At 40.6% G+C, this 17,226-nt stretch overlaps 1 protein-coding gene across 1 annotated transcript; it reads right to left on the bottom strand.

Annotated features, from left to right (window-relative positions):
- Nucleotides 1-13,589: 13,589 nt before the first annotated feature.
- LOC120296112 (AT-rich interactive domain-containing protein 1-like) lies at nt 13,590-14,429 on the bottom strand. The gene has a single exon (XM_039317767.1). It carries the CDS (start codon nt 14,427-14,429, stop codon nt 13,590-13,592), a length of 840 nt encoding a protein of 279 aa, XP_039173701.1.
- Nucleotides 14,430-17,226: the final 2,797 nt, after the last annotated feature.

Raw genomic sequence — 17,226 nt, 5'->3', positions numbered from 1 at the left:
TCTGGGCCGTCTTTAATCTGCCTCTGATCACTGCCACGGCATCTACTGATTGCTGAACCAACTCTAGGCCTGTGATTTTCCTTTCCCCGAATTCATCCCAACAACGCTTCAAAAGGAGCCATCTTGATACTTTGCTGATAACTGTTGTTGTATGCGAATTCCACCAGATGAAGCTGATCTTCCTAACTTCCTTTGAAGTCTATTATACATGCTCTCAGCATGTCTTCAAGAGTCTGAATTGTCTTTTCAGACTGGCCATCCGTTTGAGGATGATATGCCGTACTATACTGAAGTTTTGTACCTAAAGCACTCTGCAAGCTCTTCCAAAAAGCAACAGGTAAACCTCGAGTCTCTATTAGATGTTATCGTAATCGGCACTCCATGCATACGGACCACCTAACACACATACATGTCTGTGTGTCTATCCAGACTCAGGTCCTTTCGAACTGCAATGAAGTGAGCCGACTTTGTCAGCCTGTTGACCACTACCCAAATTGAATCATTTCCTCTTTGACTCCTTGGTAGGCCAGTCTCGAAATCCATCGTGATATGCTCCCATTTCCACTGGGATTGCAAGAGGTTGCGAAGTCCTCCCGGCTTGCAATCTTTGGGCTTTTACTTGCTGACAAGTCAAACACTTGGCGACATGCTTGGCAATGTCCGCCTTCATACCTGACCACCAATAGTGTTGACGCAGATTTTGATACATCTTAGTGTTTCCAAGATGAATGCTATACTTGCTACGATGTGCTTCAGATAAAATTTCTTCTCTAAGCTTTACATCGTCAGGTACAACCAAACGTCCACGGAGCCTCAGTACCCCATCATCAGAAACCTGAAAATTAGCCTTTCTTTTATCGGTATCCTCTTGAAGAATTTTTTGTACGTTTGGATCTATCGGTTGGAGTTCTTTGATTCTGACCTGGACATCCGGTTCAATTTTGAGGGTGGCCATAAGACTCGAGAGGTGACCTACCTCAAATTTGAACAGAGAATCTCGCACTCTTTTGATTAAATTCCACTCCTTAGTCAATATATGAGCCACTGAAGACTTTCGACTCAAAGCATCGGTGACCTTATTCACCTTTCCTAGGTGATATAGAATATCACAGTCATAATCCTTCAGCAATTCCATCCATTGACGCTGTCTCATGTTCAACTCCTTCTGAGAGAACAAATACTTGAGACTTTGATGGTTCGTGAAGATTTGAAACTTTTCCCCGCACAAGTAGTGTCTCCAAATCTTCAATGCAAATATGATATCTGCGAGTTCTAAGTCATGCGTCGGATAATTCAATTCATGAGGTTTCAACTGCTGGGAAGCGTATGCAACGACTCTGCCATGTTGCATTAGCACGCAACCCAATCCCCTGAATGACGCATCGCTATAGATCTCGAATCCTCCAAGACTAGATGGAATCGTCAGCATCGGTGCGGTAGTAAGCTTTTCCTTCAGCTCTTGGAAACTATGCTCGCACTTATCTGATCATACAAGTTTCTCTTTTTTCTTCAGGAGCTTTGTTAGAGGCGACGCTAACGATGAGAACCCTTCCACAAACCGTTTGTAATAACCTGTTAATCTTAGAAAACTTCTGATCTCTGTCACTGTTGTTAGTCTCGGCCACTTGATCATGGCTTCTATCTTGCTCAGGGCGACAGAGATTCCTTCTCCGGAAATCACATGACCTAAGAACGCAACACGAGTCAACCAAAACTCGCATTTGCTAAACTTAGCATACAGCTGATGAGTTCTTAAGGTCTGGAGTACTACTCTCAGATGATTCTCATGCACATCACTTCTCGAATAGACCAAGATGTCATCAATGAACATGATCACAAATTGATCCAAATAATCCTTAAACACTATGTTCACCAAATCCATAAAGGCAGCTGGAGCATTCGTCAATCTGAACGGCATCACTATAAACTCGTAATGACCATACCGGGTACGAAATGCCGACTTAGGAATATCCTGCTTCCTAATCCTCAGCTGATGATATCTTGTCCTCAAGTCGATCTTCGAGAATATTGACGCTCCTTGCAGTTGATCAAACAAGTCATCTATCATCGGCAATGGATACTTGTTCTTGATCGTTACCTGATTAAGCTACCGATAGTCGATGCACAAACGAAACGAACCATCATTCTTCTTAACAAACAAAACTGATGCTCCCCAAGGTGATGCACTAAGACGAATAAATCCCTTATTCAGTAATTTTTGCATCTGCACCTTCAGCTCCTTCAACTCAGATAACGCCATTCGATAAGGTGCCTTTGAGATCGGTTCTATCCTTGGTGCTAGCTCAATTACAAATTCAATATCTCTTTCTGGCGGTAACCTTGGCAATTCTTTTGGAAAGACATCTGGAAACTCCTGTACCACTGCAATATCTTCCATTCTCAGCTTCTCAACTGTCATATCTACAATAGTTGCTAAGTATCCTCGGCAACCCTCGTCTAACAAACAAGCTGCTTCCGGCGACGAGATTAAGGAAAATCGCGGGTCCTCCTCAATTCCCGACAAACTCGAAGCTCTTACCCCCTAACGGGTCAAATTGAATCGTCTTGCGATAGTAGTCCGTTTTAGCTCGTTGTTTAGTGAGCCAGTCCATGCCAATTATTAAATCAAAATCATACATGGCTAAGACTAACAAGTCAATTTTCCCCACTCGCTCACTAATCTCTAACTTGCACCTCGAACATCCTAAAGTAGCAATAACTTTATCTTTCAAGGGTGTAGATATGCAAATTGCTGACTCCAACAATACATGACTCAACCCTAGCATCCTAACATATTGCTCAGCAATGAAGGAATGGGTTGCTCCCAAATCAAACAAAGCATAAGCAGGTTGGTTGTTGAGCGAGATCGTACCTGAAATCACGTTAGGCGCAGCTTCTGCTTGACCTTGTGTAATTGCGTACACGGTGCCCTGAACTAGAGGTCTCTGCTGTCCTACTTGCGGTACATTATGAGGGGCATACCCTCCTATCTATCTCATCGATGGCGACTACGGCAACTGAGGTTGTCCTCTTTGCTTCCTTGGACAATTTCTGACCATATGACCCTATTGGCCACATTCAAAACACGCACCCGTCCTAGCTAGCTGTCCCATGTCTTCTCCCACACAAGCGACATGCATCACTTCTAATAGGTCTTGACCTATTAAATCCACCCTTCTTGCTGGACGAGCCTTGGAATCTATTTCCAAACATCGGCCTCTTTCCTTGGCGGATGTTGTCTCTATGAGAGCTAAACCTCGATCCAAATGAGGCAGCTTTATCGTTTTGATCTTTCTCAATCTTCTGAGCTCTCCGATATTTGTCGTTATAAGTCTTCAGATCCAGAAGGACTAAGACGCTTCTCAAATCCTGTCTGAATCCATCTCTGAACCTCCTCGCTCGGTTCACAGGATTCTCGATTAACTCGGGGGCATATTGCGAAAGTTCAGCAAACTTCCTTCATACTCATCAACAGATAGGGAACCCTAGCAAAGACGTTGAAATTCTGCCATCTTCACCTCTTTGGCAGTCTCAGAGAAATACTTATCATTGAAGGCTTCACGAAAAGTGTTCCAATCTTGAACAACGCCTTCTGGAAAGATCGTTTCACGGGTAGTCATCCACTAAGTGTTCGCAACTCCATCCAGCTGGTAAGTTGCTAACATTACATTCTCAGTCTCGTTACACATCGGCAGTGTAAACGCCTTCTCAAGCTTCTAAACCCATGAAGAAGCATCTTTGGGATCTCCAGACTTGGTGAACAACGGTGGATTTAGTCTTAGGAAATGCTCCATTAGCTTATGGATTGGTCTTATAGTGACCACTAATCCCGGTGGACCTTCAACATTCATGGCAGCTGGAGCAATGGCAGGTGTGGTTGCAGGGGCAACTCCGGTGGCAGCGGCAATAGCGGTAGTTGCGGCGGCAATAGCGGCAGTTGCAGCGGCCTGAGCAACGGCTTCAGCAGTAGCGGCTCGCTGATCCATTCTAGTACTCATCGCTTCCAGAAAACGCAAGATCCCATCCAACCTGGGATCATTAGGGGCTGCTACCTCAACATCTACGATAGGTGGAATCACTCCACTCGTGCTAACCTGTGCTGGCGCTCAACCACGTCCGTCTCGGGTCCCGACACGAGTCGGAGCTCTACCCCGAATAACACCCCTATTGGTCCTCTTTGCAGGAGTTCTCGGCTCATGATCGCTCATAGTATAGCTTTACTCAACTAACACCCGCTTCCAATTCAACACCGAATTAGAAACAGAGTGATCCAAACAACAAACAAATTTTAGCACTCAGCTAACACAAACATGCACCGGCATGAATTTAAAGGTCTTTCCTACTAACTATCCCATGGTCATTGCTCCTTATCACTCCAATCTTGAACTTCACTCTGATACCACAAAAAGGGGGATGTCACGCCCCGATCCTCGGGCACACACACATCCTTCTACCTAGTCGATTTTATAATGCGATATCCTAGAACTATGTATCACCGACCTTTCTTTTATTAAGCACATGCGAAAGTAGTTATAAATCCCCAGACAGTAAATCAATGGGATAGAAAAGCAAGGCTATATTTTTCATATTGAAATTCACAACCATACTTTTATACAGAACATAACTCAAAGAACTTCACAAAACTATTCACGACTTTCTAATTTCACTCTATTCACATCAAAACAAGAATCCCAAAAGAGGATGGGACCTCAGTCCTCATTTGGTCGTACTCAGGATCCCTTTCTGGATCATCTTCTTCTTCAAAAATCTTTCTTCTCCTCAGGTTTCACTTCCGTGTTCTCCTTCTCCGATTTCTCCTCCTTGGGTTCATCTACGGGCCTGAAATGTTGTCCCACAATTGGGATGAAACTACGTCTCAGCAAGTTCTACCTCACTAAGGCCCGATTAGTAAACCATTATACTATAGGCTGCCTAAACACGCACAGGTAAAGGACTTACTTTGGCCTTAGATTCCACTTGCAAGTTAGTACAATTCATAATAGGCACCCACTCACTTAAAACAAATCGAACTAGTTGATTACATGTCACCCAAATCATTCCCCACGGTGGGATATCTAAAAGCTAGGCTACGTGCATTCTCTAGGATGACATCCCAAGTCTCCGAGCCACGTGCCTCAAACCTTGGGCCCACGTGTATTCTCTAAGGCGACCTCTTCGCCAAGGTAGTACATCAAGTCACCGAGCCACGTGCCCTTTTAGATGCCATCCTTGAATACAAGACCTACGTGTATTCTTTAAGGCACTAGTTCGCCAAGGTGACGCATCAGATCACCGAGCCACGTGTCCTTTTTACGATACCCGGGCCCACGTGCCTTCTCTTAGGTGCTAACTCACCAAAAGGATGCATCAATTCACCGAGCCCACATGCCCTTTTTACGATGCCATACACTGTCCTCGAGCCACATACATTCTCTAGGAGGACATACCGAGTCTCAGAGCCACGTGCATTCTCTTAGATGACCTCTTCGCCAAGATGACATATTCAACCACTGAACTCACGTGCATTCTCCAGGTGATATTCCAATTCACCGAGCCCACGTATTTTCTTTCAGGTGATTACCAACTTACTTTCGATACCGACAACCAATACCCAACGATTTCTCAATCAAATAATTAACAATCAACTCAATATGAATAACTCATAAAAATTCATAATTAAATCAATTCCATACAAATTCAAGCTCAATTAAATAAACGGACTACGCCACGACAATCAGCATGAAATTCCAGTCATCAGTCATCTCAGCCTTAATTTCCGCAAAATAATTAAATAATTAAATAATTTCGAAAATTAATTAATAAATATTAAAAATTCAATTTAGCTCAAAATAAAGCCCAATTAAATAAACGGACTTCACCACGATCACCACCATAAAATTCCGGTCACCGGCCATCCCGGTTGAATTTCCGGAAAAATAAATAAATAATTAATTGATTTCAAAAATTAATAATTAATTACTAAAAATCCAATTTAGGCCCGAAAAGCCTAATTGAAGCCCGCTAAGGGTCAGGAAAAATCCCGAGATGCTTTCAATAAATAGTAGACTACGTCTACTTGCTAATTGCACAATCAAAATATCTAACATGCATAACAATTGTCTAATAATCACTAATCTATTCTAATCTAACCACCTAATTGCATTTAATTAAACCTAACTAACCCCTAAGAATAATTAGCAAACTAAGCAGGGATTAATGAGATTACTCACTGGAATTAAGCGCAAAACGTATCAATCCGATGGGGACGACACGAGGAACGATAAACCCCAAAAGCATGGCTCGGGTGCGGGGCCCGAAAACGGCCCAAAAGCAAGCTCGAAGCTATTGGAAACCCACTCGGCGGGGTGGCTGTGCGGGCTGAAAAAAGAACACAAAACAGCCACAAACCACTTCCACAAGGGCGGCAAGGCGGGGGAGGGCCGGTGGAGGTCCGGCGACATCAAATGGTGGCCGGAGATGGCCGGACAAGGTGGAACAGGGCTAGGCAGAAGCTAAACGGCTTGGACGGCGCATGGCAGGGATGGCGAGGTGCGAAGGGGACGGTGGTGAGCGGTGGCTGCGCGGGCGGCTGTGCATGGGCGGCGACGGTGGCTGCTTCGGTCTTTGGTGAGTTGCTGCTTCTGTTTTTGCTTCTGTCCGTTGGCTTCGCACGAACAGAGTGGGGGAGGAAGAGAGTGTCGAGTGAGAGAGACAAGGAGAGATGAGAGAGAGAGAGAAGAAGAAGAAGAAGAAGATAAGAGTTTGACTAGTCAAAAAGGAAAAAGAGAGAGAGAGAGTGGCAAAGTGGGAATCGGTAAGGAGGGGGAGTCGGTGGGGGATTCCGCACGAGGGAAAAGAGGGAAGGAGAGAGAGAGAGAGAGAGAGAGAGAGAGAGAGAGAGAGAGAGAGAGAAAAGAAGAGAGTGGGAGAGAGAGAAATAACATAAAATAATACTATTATTCTTATTTTTTTCTTTTCCCTTTCCCTTTTTATTTTCTTTCGGTCTTCAATTTTTCCTCTGATAATTTCTTTCCCGAAATGTCGGACTCGTCAATAATTTGACAGATGATGAGACGGTCCTAAAAATGAATTGTGACACGCTTGAATATTCGATTCCCGAAACTAAATTAAATTTCATGGTTAGAATCGATCAAGCGCAATTTTAGTCCAATCCAACCAATTAGGTAGCTTTTAGATTTTCATACATAACGGCTTCACCAATAGGTTAGTTAACTCGTGAGTGATCAGCTAAGAGAAAAAGGACCATAGGCACGTCGACGAAATGCCCATTTCACTTTATCAAAACGGGGTCGAATTTCAGGATGTCACAAAGGTATCACTTGGGTCCATATGTTCTTATAGTGGATGTAAGCTTCAATTACATTGTTGACGTATGTCACTACTATAAAAATTGTAGGATAATAGCGAATGGACTAAATTGAAGAATGATGGGTTTCCACAGTATCTCAATCTTTGTATTGTGTTTGGTGATACATTTGCTATTGGGGAGTATGCACCAAGACATGTAGAAGACTTTGTGGTATCGAAGGGAGAAGAAAATGGTGTTAGTGTACAGTAGGTCATTCGGAGGAATTTAAAGAACATCATATTGATGGGTGAGTCTTTACATTTGAGTGACTACCACCCTAGTCCATGAGAAGCACAAGTTTAATAGGACTCCAAATTCCAAGAAGAGAAGAAAGAGTAACCCCTATGATGTTAGTGGCACCTGCAAAGCCCTTTAAGAAATGATTAAAGTCAGGATGAGTCAATCAACAAGCAGCTTCACGACCTCACAAGTCCTACCCTCTCTAGACCCCTACTCCGTAAGAGCTGTGATTGTTGTCTTAAATGGCTCGGCTAACTTGGAGCAGAATCTTTACAACAAAGCTATGAACCAAGCATATGCTTTAATGCCATTTAGAAAGAGACTTTCATCATCTCTCTACCTTAAAGGAGATGTGGACTTCTTGAATCTCTTTGAGCAGTTGTTAAGAAATATGGTATGGATTTATATTTGACTTCATTTCATTCTATGACTTATGTATTTGAGACTTTAGTTTTTTTTTTTAAATTGCAATTATGATGACATTATTGCTATTATTGATTATTATCGGAATCCTTATCTAATGGGTTTATGTTCTTATTTTATGTGATGGCGTAGGTAATATGGTTGGGGGTGAAAGTAGTGTTTATAATGGTCAAGTAGCATCAGTCGAATCAGTTGTGTAGGATTTTGATGATTTTGATCTTGATATAATGATAGCATGATTGTCTATTGTTACACTGGATATGTCCATGCATATGAAAGAACCTATTAAGGACAACTTTTTGCCAGGACCCCAATAGGCAAGGAGGTTCTTTTTGGGGATTCGAATTGTATATGAAACTTTTAGAATGGAGAGACATGTCTTTCTCAACCTTTGTGATCTAATGAAAGTAAAAAGTTGGTTGGAAGATATCCGATATATTAGGGTAGACGAAAAAGTCAGATTTTCTTATCTATGATTTGTCACAAAAACTTAAATAAAGATTTATGTGAGAGATTCTAACGTTTGGGACAATCTATCAGTAAGTGCTTCACAAAGTATTGTAAGTAGTTCTTAAATTGGCAAGAGAAATTATCATTCCACCTTTCGTTGATGTTGTCCCATAAGAGATTCTTATGGATCCAAACCATAAACATTACTTCAAAGTAGAATTCTCATATATTCTTTCACACCATCAATTTTTTTTTGTTGATAATCTTGTATAATACTAGCCTTTGGTAAAATGACAAGGCTGTATATGCACTATTGATGACACTTATATTCATGCTTATGTACATGTGTCAAAGCAAATCCCATTTTAGAATGTGATGTATATTTGTTCATTTGGTATTAAATTTACTTTTGTGTATGCTGGATTGGGAATGCTCTGCCAATGATTGTTGGATGCTTTCAACAGCACTCGAGACTCCTCACTTGGAATTTCCTTGATTGCCACCAAGTATTTGCCTATCCTTTAAGGAGTAATTTTCTTTATGATTGTATTACGATTACAAATCATGATCAATACATGAATACCTTGTTATAGGCATATATTATGTAGTGGATTCTTGTTATGAACCAACTTCAAGATTTTTGACTCATTTTAAAGGTAAATGGTATTATTTAAATGATTATAGGGGTAAAGTGAGGGGCCAACAACGGCAAGGGAATTGTTCAATTATAGGCATTCTTCTCTAAGGAATGTCATTGAAAAATCATATAGGGCATTAAAGAATCGTTTCTTTATTTTGAGACACATGCCTTCATTTGTAATTTGAAAGCAAGTATGTATTGTAATTGCATGTTATGTTATCTATAATTACATCAATGATCGAGACAAGATGGATAAGAATTTTTCCCTGCATGGAGATCCGTAGTACCTGTTTAGACATACAAAGGATGAGGTTGCAGACAATACATTGACCGAGGAGGGAATCGAGATGAACATGCTGAGGAAATGTAAAGGGATCATAATATACCAGAGATTCCATGAAATTGTATTTCTAAGTTTCATAATGTATTACTATTATTTTCAACTATTATTTTATATTTGAGGATTTTCTATGTTGTTATCTAATTAATTTCTATTCCTAGAAATATAAATTTCATTCTATTATCAAGTGAATTTCATTCAATAAGCTGGGTTGACTTTGTCATTTGGATAGTCTCATACAAAGATGTATATAAAATAGTAGTTATTAGTGAAACCAAAATACTTGTACAAACCAACGAAGTAATCCCATTTTCAACAGTTCAAAAATTCAATTTTGTAATATTTTGAATCATTTTTTTTAATCATTTATGAACATTGCAGCAAATAAAATTAAATCTTTTATAGCTCTTACATAAATAAGGAGTTGCATAGTCGTCACAAAATGAGATTCTAACAGAATGTAAAATAAGGATATATAAATAAGAACCAATCTCTAGGAAAAGGGAGAATAAATTGGATTGGTTAGTGTACTGTTTTGTATCCCAGCTCATATTCATTGCTACACTGGTAGGCATTACCAAAAATTGCTCATATAGGCTTTGCTTTTCATAGTCACACCCATATTCTCTAGAAACATTTAATTTCCACATTTATTTGTCAAGTTATTCTAAAATCGTCTATTCACTCTATTCTAAGTAATACGTCTAATTATTTCACATGTCATGTCAATATTAACATGTTAATTTGAATGGATTGTGCCGACCGATTTCATACCTGGCTGATGTGACATGAACAAGACACGATTATTAGACGAAATCGAGCCGAACACAATTAGTCCCAGCCAAATTTGCTAAATCGTGAATGGCATCATTGTCATGTTAGAAATTACCACTTCTGTTAAAAAAAAAAAAAAAATTAGAGATTTAATTGAATAATTGAAAAATTTTAGGTTTAAATTAACTAGGACATTGACATGAGTTTTTAGATTTCCAATGCACCTAACCTTTTTTTTTTTTTTTTGGAAAAAGCCATAAAAAACCCTAAACTTTGCCAAAAGTGAAAAATTTACCTAATCTTTTTTTTTTTTGTGATATGAAAAACCCCAAACTTTATTAACCATGACACATTTACCCCACCAAGGGCATTTTTGTCTTTTTCTTTTAATGTTTTTCCTTCTTCTCTCTTCCCTCCATTGGCCATGGCGGAGGGAAGTCGGACTCTGGCAAGGGCGACCCTTGCCAGCGTCGGGTGAGGGTGGCCCTCCCCGGGCTGGCTATAAGGTTGCCCTCGCTGGCGTCAGGCGAGGGTGGCCCTCGTTTGAGTCCGGCAAAAGGTGCCCTCGCCAGGCCCTCATTGATGTCGAGTGAGGGGTGCCCTCCCTAGATCTAGCGAGGGCCATCCTCCCCTGACACGGATGAGGGCTGCCCTTACCTGCATCGAGCGAGGATGACCCTCGCCAGATTTGGGGAGGGCACCCCTCCCTCGACGTAGGCGAGGGCTTGGCGAGGCACCCCTTACTGGACTTAGATGAGGGCCGCCCTCGTTTGCATCGAGCGAGGGTTGCCCTACCCAACGTTGGCTAGGGCGGCCCTCGCCTAAGTCCGGTGGCGGCCGACCAATGGAAGAGAGAAGAAGAAAAAAAGAAGAATTTAAAAAGTAAAAGACAAAAATGTCCTATAGTTTAGGGTAAATGTGTTACACGGATACAAGTTCAGAGTTTTTTATGTTACAAAGAAAAGTTTGGGGTAAATGTGTCATAGTTGACAAAGTTTAGGTTTTTTCATGTCACAAAAAAAAAATTGAGGTAAGTTTGTCACTTTGGGCAAAATTTAGGATTTTTGATAGTCTTTTCCCTTTTTGTTTAGACATATGATTTTCCAGATCCACGTTCTTTTGTTGGCTTATGTTAGATCTAGCATATATTCATCCCTATAAATGGCCAAAAGTGAATCCAAGACGTGCCTCTTCAAGTTTCCAAATAGTCTCCTCGTCGATAATGATGATGGTGCCATAAGAAAAAAAAAGATCGATATTGACGTGAAGCCTTTCTTAGCGAACCATCGATTCCGTTTGAGCGGATTGCAGGGCGACCTTGGAAGAGCGTTGACTCTACAATCCATAGCCATATAATGAGCCTAGGGTTTTGATTTCAGGGGACGTGGAAAGAGGGACTCCCTATACGTGAGATCCACATGAGAGAATGAAGAGATCTATAGTGCGATGCAAAGAAGGTAACAAAAAGTGATACTGTTGTGAGGTCAAAACAAGATAGTTCGATTACTGATCCCCTTTTAGGGATAATACCCGAATTATATGATGAAAATTATCTTATGCGAATACGGGTATCTGTTAGCTAAGAATCTTAATCTTTTTGACTATTAGATTAGTATATTAGTTAGTTAGTTTCCTCATTAAACTAGAAATCCCCATGAATATAAAATTCAATTGCTAAAGACAGATTTTGTATAGGTTAGTCAATTAAATTTTACCATCAAATTGTAGAGTAGGATGACACTGACAGTTAACGGATGTACTAGTTTGAGGTTTTATCCTTCATTTATCATAGATATATCAGTTTTTTATTTTTGGTTCTATTAATCCAATTTAAAAGAAACAACGGAGAGTAAATTTATTATAAATGTATTGATTTGAGATTTTTTGTGTTCAAAACATCATCTCCTTTTTTTCCCTAAAAGAGTTTGCAAAACCAATTTGGAACTAGTGCAACTAGGACCAGATTGGTTGAACTGGTTCCTGCATTTGGGAATTGCTTTGGAAGGGGCTTTGGGGGGCTAAAGGCCTTTGGGCCAAAATGGAGATGTTTGGGAACTACTTTGCAAGGGGCTTTGGGGGATGCTAACATTTGCAAGGCTAAAAGCCCAAGGCAAGTCCTAGGCTGCCTTGGCTTTTCAGCATTCTCGAAATGCCCGGTATTGTTCATGCAACTGTTCATCTTCCTTCTCCAGCCATGCCACTGATCAGAGAGCTCGCCGGTGAGGTCACGGCTAAGGTCGGCGAGGTGCGGCGACCATCACCAGCTAGTCGCGCGACCTTGGCGACTTGCGGCAACCGCTCGCGAGTCCCGGCGACCACCCGTGAGTAGTGTTGCCGCAACCCTAGGTGCAACCCAGATTTGGGTCGCCGGAGGTCGCGTGACCTTGCAGTGATCGACGTGACCCAGATCCGGTCGCGGCGAGGTCGTGCGACCTTCAATGACTAGATCCAGTTGCGGCAAGGTCGCGTGACCTTAGGCGCGACCCAGATCCGATCACCGCGAGGTCGCGCGACCTCTGGTGACCCAGATCTGGGTTGCGCTTGTTGCTGCGAGATCCCGTGAAAGGTCGCCGGGGGTCGCCTGACCCTAGGCGACCCTTGCCTGAGTTCACCCGACCCTAGGCGGCCCTCGCTGGTTGTCTCTGGGGGCTGCTTGAGGCCACCGGCAGCCACTTGCCTCATCGGCAGCCGCTTGCCCTTGCTAGTCAATTTTTTTTATTTTTCTTTTAATAATTTTTTTTATCACCAAAGCCCTTTGAACCCCAAACACAATTTTTCTCAAAGGTACTTCAAATGAGCTTTCAAAGTATAATTTACTAAACACAGTTTGTATTTTGGAAAAGTCTTTGCATTTTCCTAAAAACTTTCCCCAAAAGTCTTCCCAAACGCACCCTGAACTGGTGGTTTTGACCTTATAACCAAGAACTGAAGTGACTTTGGGCTGATTCTAGGTTTGCAAAACCGAACCAAGTCTTGAACCGATTAGTCCAGATCGGCTCGGTCTGATTTCGGGGTTGAGTCGGACCATGCAGTCATTGCTATCGTCAAATGACAGTCACTCACTCTCCAATCTAATAGCAACACAACAATGATCATATCACGACAGCGTGCGCGGCCTATCAAACTCATAGCATAGAATATTTGATACGACAACTGTAAACTCCCAGCTAATTATCAATGATGCAAGTGTCCCCGTCAATGATAAACAAATAGCAAATCTTAAGGAACTACCCACAAGATGAAATGTAAGGAACAAATAAATAACGACTAAATGCAGAGTACGGGCACAACTATCCAGAATAACCAATGGAAATACTGAGTTCTGGATGAACTCACAAACTTCACTTTTCCCATCATTCCTCAGACTCAGGCTGGTTATTGTGACTGATAATTTGCTCGGTCGACGACCTCAACTGCATGTTACTTCGTTTGCGGATGTACACATTGTAATAGTAGCTCAAGATGCTGTTCTTGCTCTTGGTCGGAATGCACTTCGACGCTTTGTCCCAAAAGCTTGCCTGGTTCACCGGTGGATTTGTTTTCATGAGCGTTTCGAACTGATTTTCTTCTCTCATTGTCCATGTCTTCGAGACTTCTTCTCCCATTTCATCAAATTTCCTAGTTGATTTATACACACGCCTTTTCATACGGTTAGCTGATCCTGGTGACTTACGAGAGCAAAGCTCATGCCTTCCCGGTCCATTGCTTCCCAGTAAGGTTTCATTGATACGATCTTCGCTAGGCCAAAAGCGGATGCCTATATATTTTGTGCTTTCCAAAGTATCGCAATTGTTTTTGGTGCACGTGCCCACCCGTACGGGGATTTCCGCCTGGAATGCGGGGCCAATTGGCACCACGGGTCTTGTAGGGTACTCATCGTCTAAGTACAATAGAGAGAACACTCGCCTTCGGATCGTTACATTTGATTCCTCATCCACATCTGAAATGTCTGAACCATCTGAATAATCGCTGGGATCCTCCGGCGGTTGATTTCGGGAAGCCATGTCTTGCTGACTCCATGAGTTTGAGCCATCATGCACTGATCCATCCATGAGAGAAACAAGGTCCACAATGGATGGAGTAGAGCAAGAGTTAGTACTGTGCTTTTCTTCATAGCCTTCTATGCTGGTGGACACACCAGTTGATGAAATGCATGAGTTGTGGATTGTTTGCTCATCCAGACTGTCACCCATAATGTCAGCAAAACTGGTTGCACAGGAAAGGTTTGCAACCAATTTCTTAACATTGTGGTGAATGTTTTTCTCTACCGTCTGTCCATGGTCTACTGAAGACTCTCCACTTTCTAACGATTGATCAAGCTTTCGTTTCTTCTGAATATGGATGGAGGAGATTCGTATGTCAACTTTTTTTACAAAAAGAATTTACTATATGTCTAAGCTGGATAAAAGTGTAAACAAGCAGCAAACCACATGTGGAAATAATTAAGCCATGTTCCAATCTAAGAGGCAAATTTCCTCCCGGCTCTGATTGGTCGGTCCATTTAACAAAATTTAGAGCAAAGGTAACTACTGCAATGTTTCGTTTCATGAATAAACATATATGATGAATGGAAGTAACGTTAAAATTCTCAAATTCCGTCGAAATCAGAATTAGATGGGAATTAATAGTTATCAAACTTTACTAGCTACTCATGATAGAAGGGTTTGATATCCCATATATATTTTCGTACATTAGAATTTATCATATCAACAAACCATTTGACTTCCAATGATTTATTCATGATTATAGTTAAAAGTTAAGTACATGAAAATGTTAAAATAAATATTTTATTAACGTAATTATCATTTTTATATCTGATTATGAGTGTAACACCCCATAAGTATTAAAATATTACATCTAATACACAAATGTTTATCTACAATATAAAATTTAAATAGCTATGAATCAAATTTATTCATATGATATATTGTACAGAAAAATATACTTGTATAGTTAATAGTATAACTGAAATAATAATTACAATGATTTGAGCATTAATTGATAAATAGTAGATGGTTGATATAATATTTGATGATGAAAATTTAGATAATCATACCTAATAGTAAGCAACTGGTATTATTCTATAAATAACTTTTAAGTATAATAAATAATTATTAACATAAATTTTATTTATTATTTACTTTTATTTATATATCATATAGGACGTGGTTATGTCAAAATAACTATCATTGATGCTATCATTTCATGATTGATATAAATTTATATGGTAGTACACGATGCCAAATTTACTCCAGATAATAGGACATATATCATCATATTCACCCCAAACTAACTTTTTGTAAAATATATATATATATATATATATATATATATATATATATATAAATCCGAATTAGTATACTCGTGCCACTTCTATGTCAAATTAGTGCATATGTGCCTCATTTATTAAAAAAATCCCATATTCATCACAATTTGGGATAAATGTAGAATAGGTATACTAGTGTGGAGTAAATGTGGCATATATCTTTCAATTTGAGATTTTTTTCTAAAAAAATAAAATAGTTTGGGGGTAAATGTGGCATATGTGTACTAGTTTAAAAGTTTGTGTGACATAAAAATTAATTTGAATTAAATATTGCACATGTGTATTAATTTGAATTTTTGTTGGCATGGGCCATATACTTTTATTGTTGTCATCATAATGATGTTTCCACATTTATAGTTGTTAGTTCCTCGTCGATGTTAGGTCATAGGGTGTCAAGAGATGGCCCTCGTCATCAAAACCTTCTTAGATTGACAGTCAACACCTCCTTAGAGTATGGTCTTTTCCCACCACTTGTGACCCCTAACACCACAATCATCCTAACACTTTGATGCTTCAACCACCGATCACTACCCGTTCATCAACTTGTACCAATACCATATTGAGAAAAGTGTCAAAAAAACACTAAACATGTTGCCTTAGTGCCAATTTAATCATAAATATTTTTTTGATATCAATTAAGTCCTAAATCTTTTGATCTGGTGCCAATTCAGTCATTTTAGCTAATTTTACTTGGATATTGCTAACATGGATGCCGGTCAATTGTGGTCACAACGCTAGCACTAACATGAACAATTTTCAATAATATTTTAATATTTTTTTGATTTATTACTATTTTTCTTTTTTTTTTTTTTCTTTTTCCCCCCCTTCTCCTTTCTTCTTCTTCATTCCACCGGTGGTCGACCACCGGCCACAAGCAATGGCTGAGTGGGCACGGCTTGCCTAGCCATGGCGAGGTTGAGGTCCAGCAAGGGTAGGCCTTGCCGGATCTAACCTAGGTGAGGTCAACCCTCGCCAAGCATCTCTTGGGCGAAGGCGAGGCTTGGCAAGGTTGCCCTGGCATGGGCTTGGGTTGGCCCCGCCAAACCAAGGGGAACCCACGTGAAGGCTCCCCACGCCAAATTCGACAAGGTTGGCCCTCGCTCGAGCTAAGGAGGCCTCATCGGATTTGGTGAGGGGAGCCCTCGTTGAGGCTAGGGTCGACCTTGCCCAAATCATATTTGGTGAGGCCGACCTTCGTTGAGGCTTGGCCTCACCATGGCTAGGTAAGGCTAGCCTACACGGCCATGGCAGTGGCTAGCCATCACCTATGGTTTGTGGCTGGTCACTAACAAAAGGAGGAAGAAGAATGGAGAGAAAAAAAAAAAGAAAAAAAAGAAAAAATTGAGAAATTATCATAATATTATTAAAAATTGTCTATATTAGTGGTGCCATGTAAGTTAGCCAGTATCCACATCAGTAATATCTGACCAAAAATAGCCAAAATGATTGAATTGACACAAAATCAAAAGATTTTAGACTAAATTGACACTAGATCAAAAGGTTTAAGACTAAATTTCTATTTAAAAGGTTAAGTATTAAATTGACACAAATGCAATATGTTCAAGAATAGTCTGACACTTTTCTCATACCGTAGCACTGTCATTATCATCTTGTTTTATATCTATTGCTGATGTGGTGTCAATTGAATGGCCGCACTGATACCA

This window comes from Eucalyptus grandis, chromosome 1 (genome assembly GCF_016545825.1).
Source record: "Eucalyptus grandis isolate ANBG69807.140 chromosome 1, ASM1654582v1, whole genome shotgun sequence".
NCBI lineage: Eukaryota > Viridiplantae > Streptophyta > Magnoliopsida > Myrtales > Myrtaceae > Eucalyptus > Eucalyptus grandis.
Note: the sequence above shows the minus strand (reverse complement) of the source record. Positions and strands in the feature narration are given on the sequence as shown.